General features: G+C 35.3%; 1 protein-coding gene across 1 annotated transcript; it reads left to right on the plus strand.

Annotated features, from left to right (window-relative positions):
• The first annotated feature begins 443 nt into the window (after positions 1 to 443).
• Positions 444 to 3,033, plus strand: LOC137723614 (putative polyol transporter 1). Its single transcript, XM_068462813.1, has 3 exons — positions 444 to 600; positions 730 to 1,076; positions 1,948 to 3,033. The coding sequence occupies exons 1-3, from the start codon at positions 444 to 446 to the stop codon at positions 3,031 to 3,033; spliced, it is 1,590 nt and encodes a 529-aa protein (XP_068318914.1).
• The last annotated feature ends 8,995 nt before the right edge of the window (positions 3,034 to 12,028 follow it).

Below are 12,028 nucleotides of genomic sequence, written 5' to 3' on the forward strand. Positions count from 1 at the left end.
TTTTTTTTTTCATGACCTTTATGCAACGAACTAGTTATTTCCTAAGGGCAAGGTTTTGTAGGGCAACCCCAATTTTTTTGTGGCGGGTGAGCTTGTAACATATATGGAACAATATCACACAGTTTTTGCGCATATATAGTTGCGTGCCTGAAATGACACTAAATATGGAACCATATTTCAGTTTTTTATTTTGTTGCTTTGGTATATAAGAACTAATTAACTAAATTGTGTTCTAGAATTAAGATAATTCAAATTTCTTCGTTGATTGATGACAGTATTGGATGACGGTGTTTGTTTCCATGAACAACAACATTTCAGACAAATGGATATAATTTGTATAAATGGTACTTGATTAATAGCTCATTCCTCATATCTAATTCTCTCTCTCTCTCTCTCTCTCTCTCTCTCTCTCTCTATCAATTCATTTATCTAGCTCTATAGATATGAAGATGGCTGACCAAAGAGCAGAAAATAACGTCGTCTCCGGCCAACCCCAGAATAGTATTGCAGACTTTGATCCCCCAAAGAAACCCAAGACAAAGAAGTTTGCTGTTGCCTGTGCTGTTTTGGCTTCAATGACGTCTATCTTACTGGGTTATGGTAATTGTTCATTAAAACTCATAGATATTATTAGTGGTTGTGGTTCTCTAATGATAAACTCATAGATATTTTTGTTTTGGAAGAAACTTCTCCACCTGCGACGCATGCTTATTTCTAATTTATTTACAGATATTGGTGTAATGAGTGGAGCGTCTCTCTTCATCAAAGAAAACCTCAATATCAGCGATGTTCAAGTTGAAGTTCTTAACGGCACCTTGAATATATACTCTCTCATTGGCTCCGCCTTGGCCGGTAAAACCTCTGACTGGATTGGACGCCGGTACACCATAGTACTAGCCGGAACAATCTTCTTTATTGGAGCTCTCCTCATGGGTTTTGCCCCGAACTACGCCTTCCTCATGTTTGGTAGATTCATTGCCGGAGTTGGAGTTGGCTATGCTCTTATGATAGCTCCTGTCTACACCGCCGAAATCTCTCCGGCCTCTTTTCGTGGCTTCCTCACATCTTTCCCTGAGGTTTTTTTCATTACCACGTTAAATTATCATATAATATACTAACTATTTTTGTTATTAGCCAGGGTGATATGTTTACGTAAATATAAGCCTCTAAGCATTTGAAAAAAGTTATGCTTGCGAGACCATATAGTTATATCACATTTCTATATCATCTCATGTAACACGTGGCGCATACAATGAACATTCAATAAGATAAATTCATTAATTGATGTGGCATTTAAACCATCACTTGCCACGTCCAAAGGTATAAAAATACGGTAAAAAAATGTGATATTCTAACAATTTCCTTGTAAAAAGTAGGGGATTGCTATTCACACACCCCTCTTTACCTTCCACACACTCTTGTTAATTTTTGTCCACTGGTCTTCTTCAATTCATTTGATCCGACAGCCAAAAATTGAGAGAATGTGTTAGATGGTAAAAAAGAGTGTGTGAATAGCACCACCCAAAAAATAATGCTAGGGACACCAGATATTTAGAGCACATTAGTGTATCATCTCATGTGGCAAGTGATGTATGCAACCAACATTCAATGAGATAAATTCATTAATTAATGTGACATGTACACATCACTTGCCACATTAGATAGTGCACAAATGCCATATAAAAATGTGCTCACCCTAGAATTTTCCTAAAATATCTACTAGGTGGCGCTATCCACACCATGTTTTACTTTCCATACACCTTCTGAATTTCCGACCGCAAGATCAAATGAACTAAAGAATATCAAAAGACGGAAATTAACAAGAGGTGTGTGAAAAATACTAAGGGATGTGTAGATAGCACCACCCTATTTATTGTTTCGTAAACCTTTCAAATGCATGCACGTGGAGTTTATATTAATAGAATTGATCATTTTGAAAATATGTAGGTGTTTGTTAACGTTGGTATATTACTCGGGTATGTATCCAACTTTGCCTTAGCCAAGCTCCCAATCCACTTGAACTGGAGGATCATGCTCGGCATCGGCGCAATTCCCTCAGTTTTTCTAGCCCTTGGCGTTTTAGCCATGCCCGAGTCACCACGCTGGCTCGTCATGCAAGGGAGACTCGGAGACGCCAAGCGAGTACTAAATAGAACATCATCTTCTGAAGAGGAATCGCAGCTCAGACTAGACGAGATTAAAGAAGCTGCAGGAATCCCCAAAGACTCAAAGGATGAGGTCGTTCAGGTTTCTAAACGCAGCCAAGGTGAAGGTATATGGAAGGAATTGCTCATTCGCCCCACACCGGCTGTTCGCCACATTTTAGTAGCAGCCCTTGGTATCCACTTCTTTCAACAAGTGTCGGGTACAGACTCTGTGGTTTTGTACAGCCCTAGGATCTTCGAGAAAGCGGGAATCACTTCTTACAATGACAAGCTACTTGCAACCGTGGCTGTTGGATTTGTCAAGACCATTGCAATCTTGGTGGCAACATTTCAAGTTGATCGGTTCGGACGTCGTGTTTTGCTTTTGAGCAGCGTGGGTGGAATGGTAGTTTCTTTTACGCTACTCGGTGTGGGTCTTACGGTCGTTGATCAATCCCACAGCAAGGTCCCATGGGCCGTCGGGTTGTGCATCGCCATGGTACTATTCATAGTCGCTTTTTTCTCCATCGGGTTGGGACCCATCACGTGGGTCTACAGCTCTGAGATCTTTCCGTTGCAGTTGCGCGCACAAGGGTGCAGTATGGGGGTGGCCGTAAACAGGTTGACGAGCGGGGTCATCTCCATGACTTTTATTTCATTGTATAAGGCCATCACGATTGGTGGGGCCTTCTTTCTTTACGCGGGAATTGCTGCGCTTAGTTGGGTCTTCTTTTATACGTTGTATCCAGAAACGCAGGGTCGATCCCTTGAAGATATGGAGGTCTTGTTTGGTAAATACCACAAGTGGAGAGAAGCCAATGCCATGCTTAACAAGACTAAGCAAGCTGATCATGGTTTTGATGACGTCAACAAGGCTCAAATCCATTAGGAATAGAAGGGCAATGCTCAATCAATGTTTAATGCACTTTATGACGATGATCAATTCCTTTGTCTCATATATTTCAGTTATATGCAACTGTACTTACATTTACAAGAATAATTTTCATTAAAACCCAAAAACTTGTTTGGTACGTAGTGAAGTTGAAAATTTTGAAAACTTATGGTTTTCATCTTTAGTGAAACATAGATCTCAAGCAATCGCTCCAGCCATTATATTAAATTCTGAACTTTTAAGAAGAATAATGCCAAGGAACCAAATTTTCAAACCAAATTTTGTAAGCCAAATGATACGATTGTTTATGGTTGGATTATTACTTAAGTGTTGATTAACATGCTTAACTCTTATTGATGATACATCATTTGGTTTGCAAAATTTGGTTTAAAAGTTTGCTACCTAGCATTATCCTTCTAAAAAAAATCACTAGACACAGCACATGAAAACCCCAGTCTACCTAGACATCCATTGACTTACCCGTAAACCCTCACCCTCGCTTATCGACTCTCCCTTTATTGTTCTCTCTGATCCTAGCGTCCTTTCTAACATTTTCTAGTGGACACAAAATCTGTTGGAGAACAATTTAGAAATAAACAAAAATAACATAAATAAACAAAACTTGAAATTCTAATATTTATTAACCAAAAATACTTGTCGTGCAGAATGAAATTACACAATAAATACATAAATTAATATAAGAATAACATTGGCTCTACAACGTAATATAATATAATATTATAATATACATCAAATGGTAAGTAGGGCGTCCTTCCTCATTAGGCTCCTTGCATGATTCCTTTTTAATAGCTACTAAGTTAATTAATCATACATTCGAAGAAACAATTAATCAACAAATAAAAATAAACTAATCTTCAATCAATTGGGAGAGGAAGAGATGGAGGAGAGTGTAGGGTGTTTGTGTATAAGAGAGAGATGGAGGAGAGTCTAGGGTGTGGTCCTTTGTTAAAACTAACTGAAACCGTTAGTCAATGAAACTGTCCATCGGGTAAACTGAACTTAGCCAACGAATCAGTGTTTTGTCCTGTAAGCCTCAATGACTTGCGCACCAAATTTTTTGTTGGCGCCAAAATCTTGCCCTACGACTAGACCTGGCAATTTCTGACACGACCCGATAACCCGACACGACACGACACGAAATTAACAGGTGTTTGGGTCGACACGATAACGAATCGGGTCTTATCGGGTAACCCGATAAGCACCTGTTAAGATAACGGGTTGGGTCGGGTATACACGTGGGTAAACACGATACACGATAAGCAGAATATTATTTTTATAATTTTATAACCCTTAAAAAATACTGTAATAATTATATACATTAATTTTACAATTTTATACCCCTAAAAATTATAATAAATATATATATATTAAATTAACTATAAAATTTATAATAATTATAATAATTATATATACTATAATAATTATACCCCCAAAATATTAAGTCTGTCTATACTAATTATATATATATATATATATTAAATTTTATAAAAACTATAATAATTATTAATTAATAATTTAATATGCATGATCATGCATTGCATATTTGCATGATTTTGCATCCATTGAAATTTGATGCGTCAGGACTCAGATGTGATTTGTTTCCATTCTCAAATTTCAATAATCAATTTCTTGCCATTGCCATTTGCCAACTTGCCGCCCTTTTTGAAAAAAAAAATCAAAAATGGAGGGAAAATGAAAATGTTAAGAAAAGTTGAAAATAAAACAAAAAAGTGAGGGAATTCAATTAGGGAAAGATGTTGGAGGGAAAAGTGAAAATGATAAGAAAAAGTTGAAAAGGAAACAAAAAAGAGAGGGAAAAATGAAAATTAATAGAAGTGGTGAATCTAAGTATAAATAAACTCTAAGTGTTAGTGAATCTATCGTTTTACGAATTCTCCAAAACTAATTTCAACGATCCAAACCGTCAAAATTGTTTGTATATGCTTGGAGATCACATCAGCAAAAAATCACAAAAAAAAAACATTCAGAGATCAAGTAAACGGGACAAAGCTTTTCAACGGTTATAAATGAAAAATCACGATTTAACGGTTATTTTAACTCCGATTTTGATGATTTTTTATAACGACACTCCTTGACCCTATATGAATACAATGAATGAATTCGATATTCAATTTAAAATATTTACACAAGTGGATACCACAAAATCTTATGTTATACTTAATAAAAGTATAAATAAACTCTAAGTGTTAGTCAATCTATCGTTTTACGAATTCTCCAAAACTAATTTCAACGATCTAAACCGTCAAAATTGTTTGTATATGCTTGGAGATCACATCAGCAAAAAATCACAAAAAAAAAAACATTCAGAGATCAAGTAACGGGACAAAGCTTTTCAACGGTTATAAACGAAAAATCACGATTTAACGGTTATTTTAACTCCGATTTTGATGATTTTTTATAACTACACTCCTTGACCCTATATGAATACAATGAATGAATTCGATCTTCAATTTAAAATATTTACACAAGTGGATACCACAAAATCTTATGTTATACTTAATAAAAGTATAAATAAACTCTAAGTGTTAGTCAATCTATCGTTTTACGAATTCTCCAAAACTAATTTCAACGATCCAAACCGTCAAAATTGTTTGTATATGCTTGGAGATCACATCAGCAAAAAATCACAAAAAAAAACATTCAGAGATCAAGTAACGGGACAAAGCTTTTCAACGGTTATAAACGAAAAATCACGATTTAACGGTTATTTTAACTCCGATTTTGATGATTTTTTATAACTACACTCCTTGACCCTATATGAATACAATGAATGAATTCGATCTTCAATTTAAAATATTTACACAAGTGGATACCACAAAATCTTATGTTATACTTAATAAAAGTATAAATAAACTCTAAGTGTTAGTCAATCTATCGTTTTACGAATTCTCCAAAACTAATTTCAACGATCCAAACCGTCAAAATTGTTTGTATATGCTTGGAGATCACATCAGCAAAAAATCACAAAAAAAAAAACATTCAGAGATCAAGTAACGGGACAAAGCTTTTCAACGGTTATAAACGAAAAATCACGATTTAACGGTTATTTTAACTCCGATTTTGATGATTTTTTATAACTACACTCCTTGACCTTATATGAATACAATGAATGAATTCGATCTTCAATTTAAAATATTTACACTAGTGGATGTGGATATGTTATAATTTATATACTTAATAAAAGTATGAATCAACTATAATATTAATAATTATATACATTAATTTAATAATTTTATATCCCTAAAAAGTAAAAATTATAATAATTATATATATATATATATTAAATTAAATTTAAAAATTGATGACCATTGGATCGGCTGAGATTAAATCTCAGCCGTCCATTTCATAATTATATATATATATTTTATTAAATTTAAAAAATTGATAACCATTGGATCGGCTGAGATTTAATCTCAGCCGTCCATTGTGTAGGTAATCAACACTCTCATTAACTCAACTCAATCAAACACTCACTCAGTCTCTGTCTCACTGTCTCTCTCTCTCTCTCGAAAATACTCGAATCCTCGATCGACTTCGTCTTCGACTCTCCGAGACCTCACGCCGTCACGCGGACGCGGCGCCTCACGGGCCCTCTCACTTCACCTCAGTCTCAGATCAGTGACCTCACTCTCCTCGTCGTCCTCGAGTCTCGACCTCACCCAGGTCCCAGACTGTCACCCTCATCCTCACTCAGTCACTCCTCACGGGTTCACCCACTCTGTCACCCTCCTCACTCACTCCTCAGTCTGCCCTCCTCGGCTCCTCCTCACTGCACAACAAGGTAAGAAATTCCTGCAATAAACTCAAGGGTTTCTGAATTAGGGCTTGTCGAATTAGGAATTTCTTAAATTAGGGTTTCTAAATTGGGGCTTTTGGAATTAGGAATTTCTGAAATTGAAGTTTCTGAATTAGGGATTTTGAATAGGGACTCTGAATTTGGGCTTTTGGAATTAGGAATTTCTGAAATTGAAGTTTCTGAATTAGGGATTTTGAATAGGGACTCTGAATTTGGGCTTTTGGAATTCGAAATTTCTTAAATTAGGGTTTCTAAATTGGGGCTTTTGGAATTAGGAATTTCTGAAATTGAAGTTTATGAATTAGGGATTTATGAATAGGGACTCTGAATTAGGGCTTTTGGAATTCGAAATTTCTGAAATTCATGTTTCTGAATTAGGGATTTTGAAATTCATGCTTCTGAATTAGGGATTTTGAAATTCATGTTTCTGAATTAATGCATGTTTCGCCCTCTGTTTGCTTACTATTTGAGACTGAGTGCAGACTATTTGAATGCATGTTTCGCCCTCTGTTTGAGTGCAGACTATTTGTTTCGCCCTCTGTTTGCTTACTAGTTGAATGCATGTTTCTGAATTAATGCATGTTTCGCCCTCAGTCACTCTGAATTAATGCATGTTTCGCCCTCTGTTTGTCTGAGAAGCCTGCCGTTTTGAAGGTGCTTTCTTTTTGTTTGTTTTGTTAAATTATGGTCTCTTTTTTTGTTCTTGGAATCGAATTGTGGGAAATGGGATTTGGGTTAAATTTTGTATAAATTGTTATATTATTATTTATTTGATTACACCATAAAAGGGTTATGAAAAGCTTTGACTAAATATCCACTTTTAGTTAATTGTTTTCTAATGTGAACGGGGATCTCCCTGCTAATTGCTGTCTGGGTTTTATAGAATATCCATTGATTACTCTATTTCTGTGGAGTTTGTTCTCTGAATATGTGAAGTAAGTTTTTTTTTTCCTTGGGCAAAACTCAAAAGTGCAGTAATTTTTCTTAGGGTGGGGAGAATGTGAATATGTTAAAGCTAGGGTTTACTCGCAGCTAGGGTTTAGGTTTCCTTGTTTCTAGGGCTACTTACGTAGTGGTTTAAGTAGCCGTTAATAATTCCTGTTTTTATGGAACAGATTTGTTTCACGTTTCAGTTTCAAGCTTAGTCAAATACCACGATCCTAGGAGCTAGAATATCGTGGGTTGTTACGTTTATCTTCAGCTACTTTGTAAGGCTTTATAAAGCTATTGTTACCTTTGAATTCTATAAGAAAACTCTTCCTGAAACAAGCGTGCGTCGAACTATCTGTTGCTCATTTTGTTTGAAGCTTTTCTGGTTTTAACAGAATATATGTGCTTTTAAAAGGGTGAATTCTTTTCTTTGAAAAGCAAAATGCGTACGATATGAAATTGTGCAGTTATAACTTATATATGTGCACACTGCACAGTGCAGTTATAGCACACTGCACAGTGCAGTTATAACTTATATATGTGCAGTTATAACTTATATATGTGAATTTGAAATGGATATGATATGAAATTGGTATGAGCAAGATTTTAAAATTTTGTTTTTCTTTCTTGAAGGTTGAAGCAATGGATGCTGTAGAGCAAGATTTTACGAATCTTAGTGATGGAGGGTCAGTGGAAGTGACAATGGGAATGCAACCTGATCATGGAAGTGAAAATACAGAAGATACAAATACAAGTCCGGCAAAGAAAAAGGCTAGAGTGATCAAATTAGGTAAGCGAACACTCAGGTCTCCTGTTTGGAAAACTTTCAACAAATTGACTACTGTTTTTGAAGATGGTAAAAGTCGAGCTCAATGCAAAGATTGTAAGAAACTGGTAATAGATGATAGTCATCATGGGACGGGTAATATGAATAGACATTTGAAAACATGCCCTGGACAGACTAGTGGAGTATTGTCGGTGTCTGAGTTTTGTTCCCAAAACTTTGATCTTGTGGTATTCCGTGGGTTATTGGTAGAGGCCATAATCAAGCATAATCTTCCCTTTAGTTTTTCTGAGTACGAGGGAATTAGGGCTTTGTTTGCATATATATCTCCTGATATTAAATTACCATGTAGAAATACAATTAAAGCTTGTGCGTTGAGGATGTTCAAAAATGAAAAACAAAGGCTTCATAATTTGTTAGCCTCGGTTGAAGGTAGAATTTGTTTGACATCAGACTTGTGGACCTCGCAATGCACTGATGGGTATCTTGCTCTTACTGCTCACTTTGTAGACAAAGATTGGAAATTGCATAAGAGAATTTTAAGTTTTTGTCACATGCCTCCTCCTCATAATGGTGTTGCATTATCTGAGAAAATTAATGCATTGGTGACTGAGTGGGGGATTGAGAAGAAGTTATTTTCTATTACTTTGGATAATGCTTCTTCAAATATTTCTTTTGTTAGCATTTTGAAGAATCAATTGAATCTTAGAAGTCTTCTCGTGATGAATGGTGACTTCTTTCATATGCGTTGTTGTGCTCATGTCTTGAATTTGATAGTTCAAGATGGACTTAAAGAAATTGATTATTCGGTGATAAAAATTCGTGAATGCATCAAGTATATAAAGGGCTCTGAGGCTAGGAAACTAAAGTTTTGTGAATGTGTTAGACAAGTAGGGATATTGGATAGTAGGAGAGGGTTGAGACAAGATGTCCCTACTAGATGGAACTCAACCTATATTATGCTAGATAGTGCAATTTTCTATCGATATGCTTTGATTCATTTAGGGTTGAGTGATTCCAATTTTACTAGTTGTCCATCTTCTGAAGAGTGGGATAAAATAATGAAGATTTCCAAGTTTTTGGGGTACTTTTACGAGGTTACTTGCTTATTCTCTGGGACAAAGTACCCCACATCAAATTTGTTCTTCCCTAAGGTCTTTGTAATCCAACTTCAAATTAAGGCAGCCATGAATGACTCTGAAAGCTTCATGAAGAAGATGGGGACTTACATGTACATGAAGTTTGAGAAGTATTGGTCTGAGTATAGTTTGATTTTGGCAATTGCAATCATCTTAGACCCTCGTTATAAATTGCATTTTGTGGATTGGGCTTACACAAAGCTTCATGGTGTGAATTCGGTTGAATTTGCAAAGGTTGATGACAAATTGAATGATCTCTTTGGTGTGTACTTGGAAAAACTTTCACATCTTGATAATTCAAATACTGCAGTGGATTCAGTGCCTATTCATCAAAGAGAATCTGTGGATGTTATCTTTGAGGTAACCTAAGTTTGTTTTTATTTACTTTATATATTTGAATGCATGTAGTATTAGTACTATAATAAGTGTTGAAATTATATTTGAAATTGACATGATGCATGCTTTTTTATGATGTAGGATTTTGATAATAATTATGATGGTTCAAGTTCAATTGAAAAAAATGAATTGCAGAAGTATTTGGAGGATAAAAGAATAGATAGAAAAGTAGACATAAATGTTCTTTCTTGGTGGCAAATGGAGCGTTTTCATTATCCGATACTTTCTCAGTTAGCACGAGATGTGTTAACGATTCCCATTTCAACTGTTGCATCAGAATCTGCATTTAGTATGGGGGGTAAAGTACTAGATCAGTATCGTAGTTCATTATTACCAGAAACAGTTCAAGCTTTGTTGTGCACATGAGATTGGCTATTTGGAAAAGGAGGTAATATATTTTTATATGGTATAGTATTATTATTTTATTTCTTTTCATAATTATTTTGTTTAACTTTTCATAATTGAATGATTTTTAATGTTTGCTTTTTCTATACTTAGTTTATGCGGAAGAGAGTTCTGACGTGGAAAATCTTACTGAAAACATCTTCAACATAATTCTTGAAGGCAATAGATCAAACCAAAGTTCCAATACAATTTCATGATGTTCGATGTAAATTGAAGATTTTGTAAATGGAGGTGTAAACTTTTAAGAAAGACTTACAATCTTAAAAACAAAAACTCTTTATCCTTGCACATTTAATACTTGTAATAGATTAGTAGTGTATGTATTATTTTTTTTATTAGGCTTTCATTTTCGAGTGTAGATATAGTACTTGAACGAGAAATGTTTTAATGTTTTCAAGTAATATTTATGTCGCAATGTGTGGTATGTGCAAATTTAAAAAAAATATATTTTTTTCTTAACGGGTCATAACGGGTCGGGTCACTTTACCCGTTGGGTAAAGTGACACGACCTGTTAAGGACCCGTTAAGATAACGGGTGTGACACGACACGACCCGTTAAGATAACAGGTGTTACACGAAAACGACACGAACACGACAGACACGACCCGTTTGCCAGGTCTACCTACGACAGTCAAATGTGGAACACTTTCGTCGCCGAAAGTGCATTTGAGTGACAAAAACAATAATCCGTCAGTCAAATGTGGAAAAATTTACGCTACGAAGGATTTTTCCGCGAAAGGTACCTTTTCTCAACGACTAAAAACCTTCATTGTGCAAAGGCCTTCAAGTAAATGCGGGTAAGAAGTTTTTTGGCACCAAATAGTCGCATGACGAGGAATTTCCCGCGGAAACATTACGCGAGAGATTTTATCAGGTAAAGGGCTCTGAAATGGTCAGTACACATTGAACTTGTCATATTTAAAATATCCTAAGGTCTTGTTTTAATTTTGGTGAGATTGCCGATTCCGCTGCTCTTACAACTAAGCAATGTAAAGGAGAAGTATTTGGGAAAGGTAATAATTAAGTTTCTGTGGATGTAATATTTTTATTTTTGGAAAAACAATTTTGGGTGAATCACTTACTATGATTTAGAAATTTATGTTTTGTTTCCACAGATACTGCAAATAAAAAAACCAAAGATTGATGCAGGCTCAAAAGGAGGAAAATGCGCAACGTATGCGAATCATTTATGATGATATGAGGGGATTGAATACGACGACGAATGTGGAGCTTATGTACGACATTCGAGTACTAGTGCGGATCAACTGTTTTACGAAGGGGGCGTCTTGGAACAATTTGCCTGAGGACTTGAAGAAGTCTATGTTGGATGAATTATCAGTAAGTGTAAATTTGTAAAATCATTATTATTTTTGTTAAATTGTATATTATAACGATTAATTTGTAATTATTTTTTGTGTCACAATGTAACTATATTATTTATGTTACGGACCAACGCTTGATGAAGTTGATCGATGAGATGTTCAGGATGAATTACCGACA

This window comes from Pyrus communis, chromosome 17 (genome assembly GCF_963583255.1).
Source record: "Pyrus communis chromosome 17, drPyrComm1.1, whole genome shotgun sequence".
Taxonomy (NCBI): domain Eukaryota; kingdom Viridiplantae; phylum Streptophyta; class Magnoliopsida; order Rosales; family Rosaceae; genus Pyrus; species Pyrus communis.